The sequence below is a fragment of the Phyllostomus discolor genome, chromosome 9 (genome assembly GCF_004126475.2).
Source record: "Phyllostomus discolor isolate MPI-MPIP mPhyDis1 chromosome 9, mPhyDis1.pri.v3, whole genome shotgun sequence".
Classification (NCBI taxonomy): Eukaryota; Metazoa; Chordata; class Mammalia; order Chiroptera; family Phyllostomidae; genus Phyllostomus; species Phyllostomus discolor.
The window spans coordinates 30,239,380-30,259,583 of NC_040911.2; the positions used below are offsets into that span (position 1 = coordinate 30,239,380).

Below are 20,204 nucleotides of genomic sequence, written 5' to 3' on the forward strand. Positions count from 1 at the left end.
TCATGAAATGGGCGAGGTCTCTGGTTCTCTCCCTTCTCCATGCTTTTGCAATTACGGCTTTCCAACTGACAGTCAAACTAATCTGGTTTTACTGATGTTGCTTTGAAATTGTTTGAACTGTAGAGTCTGCAAAGTTTCTGGCCAGTAAGGTATGAAAACAGAAATCAGTTGTTCAATATCTGCAAATTCCATTTAGGATATGTAATTTGTCATTACGTTGCACTTTTCTCCCCCCTTAGCATTAAAATTTCCAAACATACACCAAAATTGAGAGTACCGTAGGCCTTGTTAACGTGCCATCCAACTTCAGTATCCATCAACATTTTGTCATCCTTAATTTCATTTATTCTTTCTTTTTTTACTGCTATAAATAACTGTTTCTATTGTTGTTCAATTACAGTTGTCCCATTTTCCTCCCACAAATCTCCCCCACCCTACCCATGTATCCTTTCTTCAAAAAAATTTTACTGAAGTAATTTCTAGACATCATATTATTTTACTGTAAATGTGTCAGTAGTTATCTTTTTAAAAATCATTCATTTATGTAAACACACGGTCATTATCATATCCAACAAAATTAACAACAATTTCTTTATATCTAATCTATATTTAAACTTCTGTTCATTGAAAAAATGTATTTTTCAAATCAATATGTTAAAACAGGTCTCACTTGTATCAGTTATCACCTCTTACAGATTTCCTGCAGACTGGAACATTATCCCTGTCCCACCTCATGTTCCACACCATTGACTTGTTGAAAAGCAGGGTCAGTTATCACAGGATATCCAGCACTCGGTTATTAGCTAATGACTTCCTTGTGGTGTCATTTAAAATCATCTTGCCCCATATTTCCCATAGACAGGAAGTAAGAGATAAGAGATAATAGCTCAAGGTCAGCTTTTTCTTAAAAAGAAAATGTTATTTATTTTTGGCAAAAACACTTGAGGAGATGACTCTGTCGTTCAAATTACATCTTATCAGGAGACACATAGGGTCCAGTGGTCTACATAATCACGTTTTAAATAATGACATCGTATCTTTCTTTATTTATATGTGTTGGTTTTATAAGAATAATTTGTGGTTTCAATAACATGAGTTGTATTTCTTTTGCATCAAATAAGGTTGTTATATAAAGTTTGGGGGGAAGCTTTAAAAAGTTACTAACTATATGGAGGCTAATATGTATTGACATATATAGCCAGCTATCTGCACACGTGCCTGGTTGCTGGTACGAGTCACTAGCCTCGAGAGCATACATGTTTGGAACTAGACACCAGGAGTACGCTTTCAGAAAATGATTATTAGGTTGGTAGGGAAGTTTGTTTGTCGTCTATGATAAAAAGAAAGCTGCTTTGGTCTGGGAAGGGAAGTGTTATACAAGCACTAGCCCCAGAGGTTGACAAAGAAAACAAGATTTTTTTTGTTTGTTTGTTTCTCATGTGGCTGGCCCCTTGAAAATAAATAAATCATGTGGCCTCTTGAACATAAATAAATCAGTGTGTGAAGAAGTCAGCAAGCTTTTATCTCCAGTTCATTTTTAAATGGCTTTGAATCCCAGCTCTAATTCTCTCTACAGTAAAATAAAAATGAACACATGAGGCAACAATATAAAATCCAATTTATTTCCATTATTTGACTATTTAAGGTGAATTTTTTAAGTTAAACCAGCAGGGTAATTTCTATTTGGGGGTCAATTATTTTAAGGGATTTATTGATCATCTAGGATGTTCTAGGTACTTGACTTTTATTATTTGTCACACACACACACACATAAGAGCAGATTTTAAAATCTTGTCAATCTCAAATTTTGCCTTGGATTAAAACAGTTTCAAATCCATAGCTTTCATTTTGAAGTTTTTAAACAAGAGCAGAGAATTGATACTGTCTTTGCAAGGTGAATGTGATAAATAAGGTTGCCATCGCACTTCTCTGAATATTCTTCCCTAAACACTCCCTGTTCTACCATTACAGGGGGCCTACAAGTCATCTACAATATGCTATTGTCCAGAAAAAGGCACCTGGACAGAACTGGAAGGAGATGTAGCAGAACCACTGGCAGGCCCAGCCTGTGCAACAGTTATCCTGCCCGCCTGTGTACCTTACAATAAATAACACCAGGAAACCCTGGGATGAACAGTATTCCTTTCTAGGAAATAATAGCAGGTGACATCACTCTTACAACTAGGAACAGCGCATTTGAATGGTACAGCTGCCGCAACCCACCTTTGGTTGCTGATGATTTACAAGCCCCTGCGAAAGGAAAAGACCTGTTCTTGAGCAGATGCGGTCCGTAACTCGGGTCACGGCAAACTTCCTGTGGTGACAAACTCTTCCATTTCAGACTGGTTTTAACTTGTCCCAGCTTTACAAACACTCCTCCCATGGATCTTAACTTGCAAAAGGAGAAAGATAAAATACAGAAGAGTGCCCTCAGAAGGACCTAAGATCAGTATTGTGCATTGTAGTCTACCCGCATGTGATCTATGTTGAAGTTTTGGGGATATTGTGTTCATGAATGATTCAAAACTGGACCCACTAAAATACTTGCCCTGCATTATGGAAATTGCCACTTGATTTTATATTCCTAACCTGTGGCTACTTCACAGACTCCATAGGCAACACACTCATGGGAATCATATAATATCAAAGAGAAACACTTTCCTACCCATATGACTTTATTTCACATACCTTCTGCCCTTGCAGCCTCATGGGATCAGAGAAGAGAAGATGCTGGTTCTTATAGCAATTGCTTTCTGCCCTGTCGGCTCCGTGCTAACCAAAGTCATCATTTCTGTGTCCTCAGTTTTATCTGAAAGATTAAAACAAAGTACCCGGTGTCACTATTCAGTTCATGGAGGTTTTTTCTTTTTTGCAGTATATAGATAAGTGGTGAACACATCTGTTATTTGCTTCAAATGGTAGGATTATCAGGCAGTCATACAATATTGTGTTTTCTGTTGGATGACATATGTGACCCAAACAACCCACAGTGAAAACTGGGAGATTGCTTTCAGTAAATCAGGAACAAAAAGAAAAAAACATTTCTTTTAAGTACAGTCCCAGTTGTCCCTCTGTCCTTAAACACACAACTTAAAAGAGACCCAGGAGCAAATTATAGCTCCTAACAAATACTTCCCCCTCTTCCTTACCTTGGCTCTAGAAATGGCTTTAGATTTGGCTCTAGAAAAAGCACATGACTTATCCTAATTATTCCCCCAACTCATCATATGTGTTTGTCATCACCAGAGACTCCTGAGCTCAGTTGAGCGAGCCATCGCTAGTTGCCCTTAGGAGCCTGAGGAATTCAGGAACCAAAGATCAGGAGAGCGTGAGAATGTTTCAGTCTGGCCAGTCGGAAGAACCAAACTGGCAAGAACATGAATTTGATTTTCAAGCTCTTTGGATCTGGAACAACATCTGTTAGGAGTAAATAAAAAAGCTTAAAATATTTTTAATCACCCGGAGATGTTGTTGAATCCCTCAACAAATGTGTCATTCAAAAGAACACGATGGGGGAAGCCACGGGTTAAACAAGCCTGGTGATAAGCTTCACTGCGGAACATGTCAAGACGGACAGGTGTCCTGGAATCCAGTGCCGTTTCCACAGTCGAGTGCAATCTTCCTTGTTTTTGTATTTATTTGTATGTTCAGATCCAAAGGATCCGCTGTAAAATATATATATAAATATATATCCAGTGCAATTAACTTTCATTTCTTTTTCCTTGAAAGCATATGAATAGAGAGAGAGAGAAAAGTTACGGTACTTTGCGGGAACATCCCAGCTGACATCGCAAAGAGAACTCGGTCTGCTCCAGAACGTTCACTGTCAGCGGTCACCGTCCCATCTGGATGTCTCAGTTTATGCAAGGGTATTTGCTTTCCTTAGACTGGTTCTTCATTTATTTTTATTTCTAGCCAACATAAATAAAAGCATTTATGAGAACTATAAGTAAAGCTTTCTGTATTTCAGAGAGACACAACTATTAGAAAGTGAAAAGTGAATAAATAAGTCACAGAGGATGTAAATTTTGTACAGTATTAGAATGTGTAAATGAAGCTTGCTTGGAAGGGGAAAACTTTAAATAAAAACTTTATGTACTAATTCAACTGTCTCTCATATTTCTACTTATAAAGTATATGTATAAATCTCTACATTGGATTATTTAAATGTTTGTAATAGACAAAGGCCTAATATTTTTATTCTGCAGTATACTTAACAAGCTTATTCTGCTTCCTGGCAATACACACACACATATATATACATATATATATACACACACACACATATATATATAAAATGGACAGTACTAAAAGTTACGGAATGTTTCAGGAAAATATTGTGAGTTGAATCTGATTTTTCCACTGTAAAACTGTTATAATAATGCATAACTTAGCCAATATCTAATAGCTAAATATTTGTAGAAATTATTAGAAGCACCATATGTATTAAATAATACTTGTACACTTTCTAAAGAATAAGTGGACCACACATTTATCTTTTTTTAGATTTTTTTAAACTTATTTTTACAGAGAGAGGAAGGGCAGGAAAAAGAAAAGGAAAAATATTGATACTCAACAGAAACAGATAGGTTGTCCTTGCACGTGCCCCACCTAGGTGCTGTCCCACAACCCAGGCATGCACCCTGACCAGGAATTGAATCAACAACCTTTTGCTTTGCAGGATGATGCTCAACCAACTGAGCCATGCTGGTCAGGGAAACAACAAGTGAACCACACATTTAATTAGATAAATTCTCTAAATACATTTAACCTTATTTTCTTTTTTAAAAAATCTGAAAAAGAAGTTGCAGGGCAAGGAAAGAGGCTGTGGGAGACAAGAGGGAAAACTGAGGCATGTAGTTGAAGGTATAGTTGGGCAACCTTCCAGGTAACCAGTTCTGAAAGGTTGGAGGCAACTTCCTGAAGCTTATAATTTAGAAAGAACTTACTTCAATGCTTCCAAGTTAAATCTATCATTATCGGGCATTAAACTCACAAAGGATTATTTGATCCTTCCTAGAAGTATTTCTTGAAAGCAGGAGTAGTGACATTTCTGTCTTCTTGCCCTGCACCTTCACCTCTCGACACTAGCGTGGCACACCAGAGAAAGGCCTCTCTCTGCGGTAGCCTCTGTCACCACCTTCTCCAGATTCAGCAGCTAGTTGTTGTTGCAAGGCTTCTTCCAAATGCCCTGAATCCCCAAACTCTAGTGCTGACCAGCTAGCAAGAGCAATTAAGTGAATATAATGTTCTTTTCCTAATCCCAAGCAACCACCTTCTTGAAGTCCATAACTAGCCCAGCTAAAACTGGGAGAGTGAGCATTGAAACCAAGGCTTTTAATTAACTGATTGTGTCTATAGACTTAAAGTTATTACCTGCATTTCCCCTCTATTGAAACCAAATTTGTAATTTTCCCAGCTGCTTGACACTGATAGCACTTAACAAATTGTGAAATTATCAACATTGTAAGTATCAAGTATTTATTGAACATATGGGTTAGGCAACCCATAAATGGCAGAGTTCTCATTAAACTGGGTTTTCTAGATCAAAATATTTTTAAGATTAATGACTAAATGGGCCAAAACAGGATTGATAAGCATACCAAAGTCAATTAATACACATTGGTGGGTATCTTAATAAAGCGAGTTCCCATACGTGGGGTAGCAGGAAGATCTTGACTGATCAAGCCTGACTTCCCAGAAGCAGCTGACTAGAGGGTGTTGAATGTTGATAGAAAATAAAATGGCAATGAGAAGCAAAAAGGCCACACTAAGAAAATACCCAGATAGTAAGTTTGCCTTGTGTAGCCATAGCTGTAACTGTATAATGACGCTCTGGATAGTGTATTCGGTGTGGGCCAGTTATTCCATGGGGTTTCTTAAAGGAGGTATTTAACGTTTGTTGACTCGACGAGCTTGATGCCATGATAAGCAGTTCGGTTCTAGAGATGTATTTGAAAAATGTGCTTCAAGAATACAGTACAAAAGTTTAAGAATAAGAAAAAAATCCACAAATTGTGTGGATTATTCTGTTCTATTTTATTCTATTCTAGGCTGTTGTCCACATATATTAGAACTCAGGAAATCTCAATTCTTCACATTAGCAGGAGCAGTAGTACTTTAGTGTTTTTAACTCTAATGATGCTGAAAACAGGATGGTTTTGGAGTGAGTTGACATGTAGGACTACATACTGCTTAGGCTCTGAAGAATTCGATTACTTCCAGTAAAGTAACCCCTGGTGGTAACATCCTCTTTCATTTCTAACATTACAAGCTCACTCCTCTGTGACCTTCCAAATCTTCCAGTACAAAATAATGACATTTGGGGGGGGGGGGGCAGGTAAACACTTGGCTGCAGGACAAAGGTCATCCCACATTTAGGGAGATGCCAGGCTCCTGGCTTCCAATTAAGTTACTCAAATCTGGGACATTTGGGAATTGATTGAACTAAATTAAGAAAACGGAGTAAAAAGAACAGCATTTAGCTATTAATCCAAAGTTATTATATCAAGAATATTATATAATACTTCCACTAACTGAGTGCTTACTATGAGTCAGGGACAATGCTGGACATTTTATACATATTTTCTTATTTACTCCTCTGAACAGCTCTACAAGGTAAATGTTATTCTTATATTAAAGGTAAGGGCAACTCTGCCTAGAAAAGATAAACTGTTTGATAAAGTTAAATAGCTGGTAAGTAGCAGAGCTAGGATTCACACCAAGGCATTAATCTAAGGTCATTCTCAAATTACCACAGTCTCCTGCTCACAAAGAAATTTCCTAATTCAATCATTTGAAGTCCTGTGGGAATTCCTGGTGGATTGGCTGCATTTTCCACAGAGGAATAGACCATGCTGGAGGGGAAAGTGAACAATTAACGATGACATATTATGGTTAATGCTGTATTGTTTGTGAGGATGAACTATGGGGAAGCACAGGAGTGAGCACAACTAGCAGGAACTTGCTCTGTGACCTCGGGAAGCCACTTAGTTTCTCCACCTTTAGGTTTGTTATCTGTCTATGGAATGATAATCTTTTCTTCAAAAAACGATTGTGAAAATCATTTGTAAAGAATGTGTAAACAAACACTCTACCTCGTAAACTCCAAAGTAAAATATAAGACACATAGCAGCTGTTAGGATGTGACAACTAAGTTCAAGTTTTAGCCTGGCATCCTTTCAAGATACCTTAAAATGTGGCCCCAGCCTCACTTTTAAGTCACATTATGCTTTACTGCTCTGTTCATTGAGTGACATGAATCTTTGCTTTTCCACAAACACAGCTATGCTTTTCCAACTTTGCTCTTTTGCTTGTGCATTTTCTCCACTGAGAATGCCATTTCATGCTCAACACTATTAAAATCCTGTCCTTCATGGTCCCCATTCAAACCCCACTGCCTTCATTAAGGCCTCGTGATCACTAGTCTTATGTGACGCTTTTCATCTGACTTCAATGACCGACCCTTTGGTGTCTCTGGGCCACACTGGAAGAAGAAGAATTGTTTCAGGCCACTTATTAAATATACAAACACTAACAAAAACAAAAATCTCATAACATTTGAAGTAAATTTATGATTTTGTGTTGGGCCATATTCATAGCCATCCTGGGCCATGGGCTGGACACCCCTGCACCTATTCAATTCTGTTTGTAAGATTTTATGTCTTACCCTCTTACTAGATTCCTTGTTCTTTGAGAGTAGAGACAAGTGCAGTATGTCTTAAATAAAGCCATGAAGTATTTGTTGGATAAAGTACTATATTTAATGTATAATGTGATCAAATTATAAAAAATTTGGGACATACAAGGAAAAAAAAGAAAATTACTTTGACTCCACCATCCTACACATAACTTACTGTTGGGCAGTGTGAACTTTAATGGGTCTTTTCATTGCATTCTGCACAGCTGAATTTATATCTTGACATCTTAACTTTTTAGCATTTCGCAGGCATGTTTCCCTGTGACTAGGTGGTCTTTATAGCAAGTTTTAGTGATTTCATAGTATGCTGAAAGAACATTCAAGCATTGGCAAATTTTGACTTTTGCCCTCAAACCACATTCTCATGTGTTCTTTCTGATTCCCTCCCACCAATTTCATGCTACAGTTCATGTTCCCCTCAACTGCCAGTATTGTTTCACCATAACAAACACTTTAAAACTTCTGGCTCTCCAGAAATATTGCTTATTTAGTTCATCTCTGGTCATTTGCCTCATTTAACATCTCTGCCGAGAAGTGCTGCAATTCCCCCAACCTCCAGGATCTTCCAGAATGCTTGTGGTAAATTGTACTTTCCTTGTGAATGGGCTTAGACCACCAAAGACTCCACTTCAGGCCACATGGCATTCATACAGTTTGGCAGGAAGTTCATTACTTGTCTTACAAGTTTGTCTTAAAAGTAATTCAGACAATTAAAACCAGCTGGGATGGAATGCCATATTAAATGTATTCATTTCTTTTCCAACACAATTGACCAATGTTAATCTGACTTGCAGGAAAGAAAGAAAAGAAAAGAAAGAAAAGAAAGAACTTTAAAGTCAAACAGCCCTGGAGGCTACATGTCTGATGAGAAAATATAGTCCAACTCTCCAGCTAGCCCATCCCTAAGGCGGCCATCGTCTCCGCTAAATCCTTAGAATATTTACTATCTCTACTGTTCATATAGCACCTACCATGTCATATTCTATTGATGGCATTTTATGGTATATTTATGCCTTGTTTTAACTAATCCTCTTCCTGTAGAATAGACAATGCCTGAAATGTGTCTCCCCACAATGCTTTGCCCCTTGCGATACTCAGTAAATGGATATTTCAGAGGTATTAGAATCCCTGGAGTAGCACAAGCACTTCTGATTCAGACATTTCATGCTCATAATCTTTAAAATGTAAGTTATATATGGATTTTCTCAAAGGCAGTTCTGACTGCTGCCAATATGACAAACCCTGTCTGCACGTGTGTGCAAGTTAGTTGCCTTTGTTAAATTAACCATGTTTTTTCTATTTAACGACTGTGAAAATCAGAATTTTTAATGCAAAAACCCTTGTTCAGTTGTGTTAAAAACCTACTATTATGAAAATCTTTGCTCCAGTACATAAATGGGAGAGTAATTGTGTAATCCTGGCCTCCAGCTCAGAAAACATTTACAAATACTGTGAGGAGTGATCTCTTCACAAATGATGAGGATGAATATGTAATAAATCTCTTGGTATCCCCCCAGAATATTTTCAGTATTATACTATCAGTCTTTTGTTCATTTATTCCTTTCAGTCTGAGCAAACCAATATGAGATGCCCTGTCAAGAATATAAATATATGTAAGTAATTGTACTGCAAAGTATATGTGCAATAAAGAAATACAAATAAGTGGATGTGGAAGGTCCAGAAAGGAAGAATTTGTGTCCAACTAGGGGAATCGGGGGAGGTGGGGGCAGAGAGAATATATAAAGTCAATCCTGAAGAATAGGTAGAAAACAAAGAAATGTTTTTCTTCAATTAATGTTTGTAAGCTAATTCTTCAAAATACAGTGTGTAACAACTAAGCCAGTTTCATATGGAAAACTGCTAAGTATTATAATCACCTCCAGATTAGTGTCTTGAATGTGGTATAGTTGATGAAGAAAATGAAGAAGTGTGAGGGCGAGGACTTTTCATGTTTAGATAGAATGAAGTACATCTGTGGCAAGACAAGATTTTCACTGTGATGACTAGCAACATGAGTAAGTTTTTAAAATATATTTTATATTAAATATTACACAGGTATTAAAGTTATTAGGACTAGATGAACTGAAGTTCCAGAGGTTCCAGAGATAGAAACAGTATTCTGAGGTGAGCTGATGATAGCCAGTAATTTTTTTCTCTGGGGACATTTTTAAGTTTTGGCCACAAGTTGTTCGATCTTGACCCACATACAGAGCCTGTTCTGTGGGAAAGGGAAACCAGCCAACTCTCAGCTGTCACAAAGAACTAGAGTAGCAAAATGAAAACCTGAGGAGCCCTAAATGCACAGCCAATTTTCCCTGAGGGTCATCTTTGTAGTTCTGGTGTTACACATTCCTGTGTAACTGGGGAACTAGACCAAAAACTTCTCGAAGACATGAAAAAGTTCCCACAAATTTACGGTGCCTGGGAACCAGACTTGCCAGGTGAAGAGATCTACTTCAAATACACGAATGCTCACTCCTGTAAGACATTTGCAAATTTTAAAGTTGTATGAGTTAGAAGGATAAAGAGATAAGCTGAAAACCACGGGAGGGAAGAAGAGCTAAATCTTCTCCAGACTTCAAGGCTGAGGGGACAAAGACCAGACTCTCAGCCAAAAGCTTGAGAGAGAGCCTGCCCTAGGAATAAGGGCATATCAAAGGTAGACTGAGATATATTGAAATGAGCCCTAGCCCAGCTCAGTCCCTGATGGGATTGAGATAATCACCTTCATACTCTATCTGCATAACAGAGAAAGGCAAGAGCCTTCTCTGGTAGAAGATACAATTATATGGAGCCACTACAGTTCTTTTAACATAAAGAGTCCCTTCAGTCAGAAATGTCTAGACATTAGAAAAAAATAACAGAATTAAACAGATTAGAAATATATCCACTGCTGATCCAGACTTTTGAGTTAGCAAACAAGTAACTATGATTGACATGTTAAAATGAAGGAAAAGTAGACAAATCAATGAAAGGATGAAGAATTTCACCCAAGAGTTACACTTTTTAGACATTAAAATGGTTATTTAAGAGAAAACAACAATATGGTAATTAAGAACTCAATGAATGAAGTTAACAGTAAATTAGACACAGCCAAACACAAGGCTGGTAAACTGGAAGAGGGGTTAATGGAAAATGCCTAAAATGAAGTATGAAGAGAAAAAATAGACAAGTATATATATTAAAGTGAAAGAGACTTCTCGGAAATGCTCTAAGTGTCTAACATATGTGCCATTATAATTCCAGAAAGAAAGAAGAGAGATGGTGGTAAAGCCGTATTCTAAACAGTATTGACCAAGAATTTTCCAAAATTGTTAAATGATATCAACCCACAAATTCAAGAAGCTTAACAACCCCAAGCTGAATAAAGATAAAATCACACAATATATCTTAGTAAAATTCATGAAAACTAAGGGCAAAAAATAAAAAGTCACCTTATTTTAAAGGAAGGACAATAAAATTTTCAACCTAGTTTTCAACAGAAAGGATGAAATCCAAAAGACATTATTATAACATTTTTAAAGTGCTGAAAGAAAATAAAAACCAACTCAGAATTTCCTATCTGGTGAAAATATTCTCAAAAATCTGAAAATGAACAAAAAACCATTTTAGACAAATAAAAACCAAGTAAGTTCATTAATAGTAGTTCTACATTAAAAGAAATACCAAAGAGACATTTTCAGGCAAAAGAAAGTGATCACAGATGGAATCACGAAAAAAATAGGAGGGAATTAAAAACACAGGAAAAGATAAATATTTGGGTAACTATGGATGAATGTTTGCCATACAAAAAGTAATTGTGAATTCTTTAAATTAAAACTGAGTCATACAGCGAGAATAATTTAAAAGGCAGATGGGAGTGGTAAATAGAGTTTAAGTGTTCTCAGTTTCTTTCAGTGTTAGGAAAAAGATAAAAGTAGTAATTTGTAATATATCTAGGAGGAATATTGTGATCTCTAGGCTAACCATTAAATGAATAATAAAAATATAAAATTAACAAATGAATAAGAGAAAAGTGTAATAAAAGCATCTAATTAATTCAAGAAAAAAGCAAGAAAAGAGAGAAAAGAATGTAAAACAGACCAAATAAAAAACAAATAGTAAGGTGGAGGCATAAAGTGAAATGTCAGTAATTTTATTCCAGATCAGTGTATAAACACTACAAGTTAAAAAAATAAGATTATCAGACTGTTTCTGAAAAAAACTCATAGGATGCTTATAGGAGACAGAATTTAATTCTGAGAATATGCCAAAAGAAAGTTAATGTGACTATAATACCATTAGACATAGTATGAAGGCAGAATAAACAAAACTCATCAAAATAGGCATGACTCCTTTCTATATTAAAAGCCTAGCAACTCTAAGTTGGTAATAATTTGGCATATTAGATGCTGGTTTGCATGTTATAAATCAGTTGTAGCTAATCAATGTTTTAGGAAATGATTTCTTATAAAAAGTTATTTGACTTGAATTAAAAAGGGAAAGAAGATAATAGATTAGATATTATTAAGATAGATAGATGATAGATAGATAAATAGATAGATAGATGATAGATAGATAGATAGATAGATAGATAGATAGATAAACTTGGATATTTACTATAAACTTTCCTAAAATTTATGTCTATTGCTTAAATTTCTAACATGATTCTTAGATCTTTAGGCCATCCCTATGGTATTGTTTCTTTAAACATATTTCACATTCTTCAGGAGGTCTGCCCTGCATGTCCCCAGATGCTTACCCAAACACACAACCCTCTCAGTGACATCTAAGGAAAAAATACACTAAGTCCCCAAACACCCTAAAACCCTGGGGTAAAGAGGAGATGCAAAGCAAGGTTATTGGCAGGATGACATATTCTGAGAATAAAAAGATAGAGGTTTATTCTGTGGAAAGGAAATACATAAATTATCTTTCATCCCAAAGTGGACACACACAGAAAAAGCCCTTTGGGGAGGTAAAAAGTCAAGGAATATGTCTGGTGTATATCACCTTGGATATCAACTAGACTCTCAGATTCAGGTCGGACTCTTAAAAATGCAAGCAAAGGCAGACCAAAGAAATTGTGTGAGAAGTGAGTAGTTAATGGGAGAGGCAGATAGTGTTAATCAATTCCAAAGGGCTTGTTCCATCAAAAAAGATTCCACTAATCTGCAGAAGCCTAAGTCACAGGACCTCTAAGACACATTCTGTTCGCGTCAGTGTTCCATACCAATTACAGATTTCTGAAGGGCCATCAGAGCAAAACTGTGCCCTTGATATGTAAGCCGACACTGCTGTAACTAAGATTGCAATTGGACTGGGACAAATCTCTATGATCTTGATATATGAAAATCCAAATAGGTGGTTTCCATAGAAATGAATAAAAACATTTCCAAATTACTTATCCAGGATTAATCCACTGCAGCTCTGCAAAGCAAATACATTTGATTAGGCTCAGTAAAGCAACCAATGAAAAATAAACTAAAATTGTCCAGGAAGGTACCATAGTTGCCTTCAATAACAGAAATCCTCACACAGCTAAAAAATGTGGATTTCATTAAGGAAACATCATAGTCCAGAGCAGGAGCTGTGTTCACACGAGTGAGGTTCGAATCCTGGCCGAGCCGCTGCCAACCATATGACCTGAGGATGGGTCCAAGGTTTAAATGTTGCCTCACCCAGTTTCTAAAGAGAAGTGAGGGAAAAACCTGTCTGCCAGGAAGGGACATCACGGGGTGTAGCACCTCCTCATACACTCCTCAGAAACTTTTGCACCTGGCTGGTGACACTGGTGGCCAGGGCGGCCCTGGAGAAAGTGGACCTGACTCCAGGTCTCACAGAGAAGTTGGGGAGATAGTCCGGGGGAATTGGGCTACATCCGGGAAGGATCTGAGTGCCTCCAGCACTCAGCTTTGAGCAGGCTCTGGCCTTCAGGCCAGGCTGGGTGAGCTCCAGCAGCTGGAGCCTCCGGTCCTAAACAGTCTGCATGGTGGCCCATCTGGTGCCAAACACCTGCAAACCACCCCCCACCCCGAAGGAGGCCCCAGGTATTAGGAAGTCAAGAAGAGCTGGACCAGCTGTTTGCCAAGGCCTCGCCCTTTTCCCTTTGGCGTTGTGTTGGACTAAGGCACCCCTCCCCCCACACACACACCTGGAGCCTGAGGACATGCTCCTTCCCACGCCACACCTTCCTCTGTGATGTGCCAGAGGAGACACCACCAGCACCTGGCTGGAGTTAGCTCAGTGTGTGCTAGACATTGAGAGGAATGGGAAGCTAAGAAGAAGCCCTCCCAGTTTCTACTCTATTCTTGGCTTCATTTGACACCCAAGTGACTCTAGGTGGGTAATTTGTCCTGTAAGTTTTGTGTCTCATCTCCCTGCCTCCCCTGGCCCAGTGGCCAACATCCAGTGGTTCTCCCCATCCAGTGTGATTGATGATGCTCTACATGGCCTGCTGGCCACCTTGCCATCTGCCTTCCTCCATGATCACAAGCTGTTCCACTGCAATTGTGTGCCTCTACCATCTGGCTTTCACATGGAGCAAGGAGGTCGTGTCCCTTACTGAAAGGGAAAGGACATGTGCTCCCCTCAGGAGATTCTCCCCTTGGTGAACTGGAAGGACCCTCCAAAGAAGCCTGTTGACCCCAAGGCAATGGGCACCACTCCTCCGTCCCACACTGATTTTTCTGTCTTCCCCTGTTTCCAGAGAAAACCAGTCCCCATTATACATGCCACCTCCTAATCCTGAGAACACACCACCCAATGACAACAGTTAGCTTGACTGATGCCTCCACCCATTTACCTAAAAAGTCAGTCAGCAGAGGGACCCAAGTTTCCAGCCTTCCCTTGGACCCAGGAACCACCTCTCAGCCCACATCTGGGGCCAACGATGGCCAGCAGCCTGGACACTCTTTACTGTTGGGAAATGTGGTAGCCCCAGCACAGGCTGTAGGCCTAGCCAGCCAGAGGCAGAATAGTGCACTCAGGTGGTGCTGGCTTGCAGTTGGCAGATTCCACATCGGAAACCACTGTCAACACCTAGCTGGCCTTTGATGACAACCCAGGTATTCTCCGCATTGACACATCCACTACTGCTGGCTTTTGAGTCGCCACCAGAATGCCTAACACTGGGTACAATAAGCTCACTGTTTGCTGCTACATCTCCAGACCCACTTGTGATTGTGAGACCTACAGCTCCCATGGATGGTGGGAGATATGGGGTCGGTATGTCCACCCCAGGCCCCACTCATTCCCAGGCATCCAGGGCATTAACAATAGAGATACACTTAGGAAGGCACATAACGCTGCTTCTGTGTGTTATTTTGTCCATACAACTTGGGATCTACCTACCTGGTTGCAACAAGGCTGCTATAGCAGGAGAGACAAGCACCACCCCAGTGCTTGGATACACTGTTGGTTCCACTTTATACCCGATCACCTGGAGCCCACCTGTCCATAATACAGGTGGTGTCATGATGGGAGGAAATAACAAGGTTCCTGTGATTGGAGGCCGCATGGTTCATACTTGCCATCAGTGCACCTGCAGCCCTTGTGGACACAGAAAACCTTCTACACTTGCAACAGCCATCACCATGGAGAAGGAACGTATGTCAAAAGACATGTCTGTTTCCACCTTTCACCGACCACCTGATGCTCACCTGGCTACACCACATTCATTATAGGTTCATTTACCAGCACCATCCCTGTGTTTAGACACATGTTTAGCTACACCTTATTTCTAAGTACCTACAGCCCACCTGTGCAGAATATAGGTGACACTGTGGGAGAGTACAATATCTGCTTTTGTTTTTCTGTGGAACCCAAAATAATATACTGAAAATTTATAATATGCCATGACATTGCAATGTTTAAAGCTGATATATATGTATATATACCAGGTCTGTTCAGAAAAAGTCCAACCATTGTTAACATAACAAGAATGGTTTGCATGACATCATTGTGACCTGGCAGCCAAGGGGAGCGGACTGGAATGAGCACATGTGAACAATGGCAACTCACTGTACTAGTCAGTGGGGGCGGTAGATTTGTTGAGTGAGCATGTGCAGTGGGTGGCCCTCACATTCAAAATGACTGAGTGAGTAGAGCAAGAAGTCTGCATCATTTTTTGAATTTTAATTTTTAAATACATTTTATTGATTATGCTAATACAGTTGTCCCATTTTCCCCCTTCACTCCCCTCCACCTTGCACACCCTCTCCCACCCACATTCCCCCGCTTTGGTTCACGTCCATGTGTCATAAGTTCTTTAGCTTCTACATTTCCCATACTATTCTTGCCCTCCCCCTGTCTATTTTCTACCTACCATCTATGCTACTTATTCTCTGTACCTTTTCCCCCTCTCTCCTCCTCCCACTCCTCTGTTGCTAACCCTACATGTGATCTCCATTTCTGTAGTTCTGTTCCTGTTTTAGTTGTTTGCTTAGTTTGTTTTTGTTTCAAATTTTACATTAAGCTTGAACATTCCTCTGCCAAAACTATTCAGATGATTCAGAAGTCCATAGCTTTGGGTTCCTGGTGATTGGCAGCTTCATCACAACAATGTGCTCATGCATCATGTCTCGTGCAGAGTGTTTTGGCAAAACATCAAATCACCCAGATGACTCAGCCCTCCTTCATCCCAGATTTGGGGCCCTGTGACTCCTGCCTTTTTCCAAAACTGAAATCACTGTAAGGAAAGAGATTTCAGGCTGCCATGAGACTCAGGAAAACATGACGGGACAGCTAATGGCAATTCCTACAAAGGATTTTGCAGACTGTTTTGAACAGTGGATGAGATGCTGGAAGAACTGTGTGAGGTCCCAAAATGCCTACTTTGAAGGGGGCTGAGACATCATGGTCCTTTGTACAATGTTTCTTATAGCTTGTATCTTCTTCAATAAAGGTCTCTATTTTTCATTTTACATGGCTGGTTCTCTGGAGAGCTCTGACTAATACATCACTTTTTAGAAAATATCTGTATTACATTTACCCTCTGTAAAAGTTCTCTGGAGATGTAAGGGCACATTACATCAAAAATAAGCTTTGGAAGTAAATTTAATTGGTCCCATTCTTCCATTTTCTCTGCTGATCTCTGAGCTCCACAAGGGAGATATTCAGTCTGCTTTGGCAAAGTCCCTACCTGTTAAGGAAATGATAAAGCAAGCCACAGTTTGCAAGAAAATATTTACAAATCATAAATCTGACAATGGATGAATATCTAGAATAAAGAACTTTCAAAATTCAACGGTAAAAACACAACCAATCCAATTAGAAAATGGACAAAGGACACAAATGACATAGAGATGGCAAATGAGCTCATAAAAAGATCCTCAATATTATTAATCATCAAAGAAATGTAAATTAAAACCACAACGATAGCACTACACACCAATCAGAATAGTGGAAATTTAAAAAACACTGGCATCATCAAATGTCAGCAATGGTATGGATTATTCATACATCACTGGTGGGGATAAAAAATAGTACAGCCACTCTAAAAAACAGTTTATCAGTTTCTTAAAAATCAAGTATGCAACTATGGTACAATCCAACAAGTATAGTTCCAGACATTTATCTCAGAGAAATGAAAATTTATGCTATACAAATACCTGTACATTGTGTTTATAACAACTATATTCGTAGTAACCCAGTACAGGAAACAGCTGAAACGTCCGCCGTAGGTGAATGTTAAGAAACTGCAGTAAATTTGTACCATGGACTACAAAACAATGAAAAGGAATGAACTATTGATACAGGTGATGACCTGGATACATCTCCAGAGGATTAGGCTAACCCCCAAAAGTTACATACCATATGAATCCATTTATATCACATTCTTAAAGTGACAAAATTAAAGAACAGAGAACAGATTAGTGGCTGTCGGGGGTTAAGGTAGAACGAGGGGAAGCAGAAAGTAGGGCAGCATGAGGAATCCTTGCAGTGGTGAAATGTTCTGTCTTGACTACATCATTGTCAGTATCCTAGTTATATTTTACTATAGTTCTGCAAGGGGTTACCACTGCAGAAACAGTGAAGAGTACACAGGCGCTCCCTGCATTATTTCTTACAGCTGTATGTAAATCTACAATTACCTTACCATAAAACATTTCATCTTTTTTAAAAAAAATCTTAAAGTTTAATTAAGAAAACCAAAAGTGATAACGTTTTCCTGGAGTTGACTGCATTGTGTTTTCTACTATTGTATGGAATGAAAGTTAAAAAGATTAGGATGAGTTGTCCAAAACAGTCCATTAAAGGAGAGAAAGAGAGACAATACAAACACACCTTAAAACCTTAAAATGTTTGTTGTCACTTAAAATATTCACATGTACGTTTATGCCTGTTCTTTGAGTTTCAGATGAGGTCAGAACTATGTCAGTGGCACACACCCAGAGTGTGATGTCCACTATTTCCCATTCGGTTCTTCAAAGAAAAAAAAAGAGCTTAAAGAATTTGGGACATGACCAGAGTATTCCACTTCTAAGTTTTTACAAGTATTTTCAGTTTTTGTTTTTTCTTCTTTTTCAAGTACTTTACAGTTATCTTCCACACAAATCTAAATCAACAGTATTTTTTAAAGCAACTCACTGGTTCCCTCCTAAGAAAACATAAAAATGAAATTACTATACCTGCAATCCCTCCCCAGGGGTATTACTCTCAATATATGTTACAGATTCTTTAGTACAGATCTAATTCCAATATATTTTTAAACTGTGGTGAATATTTAGATGGGCTTATTTATGTTTTTTTAATAAAGTATGTGTTATTTTTGTAATAAGTTGTTGAAAAATAAGTTGTTAATATTCCTATAATAAAAAAATCAAGAAAATAAATTCATGCTTTGCGATTTAAAAAAGTGATAAATTATCACTATCTTTCTTAGTTCTTTTTCTACCACCAGAAAAAATAGAAATTTCTGTCCAAGGCAAATTTTTTATTCACCTCATTTTCCAATTGTACTCGGTACAATCCTGGGCCACCTCTTCCAGTTTCAGGTGGTATTTGTGCTCAGAAAATAGAGATTTTCAACATCAGTGAAAATTAAGTATAACTGGAATGGGGAAATATGTTATCTAAGTTTTACAAAATAGCTACATGTTTATAGTACATCCTAAGTCCAAATATAAGTTGTTTGAGAGAATTTCCAAATCTGCTGTCCTGGGGTGTATTTAGATGGTAGAGACAGTACATTAATAAAATAATGAATCTGCAAAGGAGAAAATGTATAAGGTGTTTTCATTTGGGGTGTAAACATGATAGTTGAGTAATGGCTGTCCATCCTGTTTAATGGTGAGTGGGTTGCCCATGTCTTGAAAGTAGTGTTTATGATTAACTGGACCATCTGTCCTGCCCTGCCTAATTCAATCACACACACCTGTGCAGTGGTGCGGAGAGGTTTGGTAGCAGAATCAGGTGTTTGTGGGTAAAAGAATTAGAAAGATAAAAGTGTGTACACCCTGAAGTTGAAAACTATGTGCCTTTGTGTATAAAAGACTTCTGTCCATGAATGTGCATGCACACTCCCACTGTGGAGAAACCTAAAGCATTTGATTGTATTCCAGACCAAATAGATATAAAGTAGACATTACAGCTCACATGATGTACCAGAAAGAACACTGAAGGGGAATTTGGGAGACCACCCACAAGCTCCATCATTGACAATCCAGTTTCCACCCTGAACTTTGACTCCCTGCTTAGAGGGCCAGTGGCTTTCAGCAAACTACCTGAAGACGATGGTTTCTCAGAGGACACTGAGCAGGAAAGAGAAACCCAATGAAAGAGAAACAAGTGCACTTGGGGTGAACATCACAAGGAAAAGCTGAATCTCAAGGTTTAGGACTTAATTTTTCTGGCAATGGTGTTATTCTGTGCTCAAGAGAATCACTCTTTATTCCACTTTATTTTGTACATAGTAACTCCAAGGCACAGTGTTTAATCTACAATTATCTTACCACGTAATTCAGACCTTTGTATACAGCAATAGGACAGGCACCACACAAATAGTCTGATGCTACATTGTTTTGCCAGGATAGATGTTATCATTCCCATTTTTTAATGTCTCTCTTCAGCCCCAACTTGGTGAAGAAGTGGGATGATGCTACCTGCATTAAATGGTAGTTTCAAATATTAAAACAAGTCCCCAAGAAGCCACTGAGTCAAAGGGTTGGGAAATATTGATCAGTACATATGCTTCTTTCTACCAAGGAAAGTTTAAAATATCTCATCCCATTTCCCCACAAAAAAAGAAAAGCTATGAGGTAGGTCAAGCATGATAGTGGGTGTCAGGTAGAGCTGCACCAGGAGGGACAAGGAATGGGGAAAGGGACAGGGAGAGGGTGGAAGAGAAACAAGAAGTAATGAGTACAGAAAATTGGCAGAACCTGGGAGAAAAAGGTGTGGACAGAATCAGAATAACCTATTTTTAATCATCATGACTGTGAGATATAACCAATTTCTTTATTGTTGTGGTCATCTCAATGTTTACCTCCAGTGCTTAAGTATTGTGCTTAGCCATGTGACAGAT

At 38.5% G+C, this 20,204-nt stretch overlaps 1 protein-coding gene across 1 annotated transcript in view; it reads left to right on the forward strand.

The window, feature by feature from the left end:
- Positions 1-4,107, forward strand: part of KLHL14 (kelch like family member 14) — a 93,787-nt gene extending 89,680 nt beyond the window's left edge. Inside the window, exon 8 of the mRNA XM_028524407.2 lies at positions 1,972-4,107. Coding sequence (XP_028380208.1) covers positions 1,972-2,112 — 141 coding nt within the window. The 3' untranslated portion in view covers positions 2,113-4,107. The remainder of the gene's footprint in view (positions 1-1,971) is intronic.
- Positions 4,108-20,204: the final 16,097 nt, after the last annotated feature.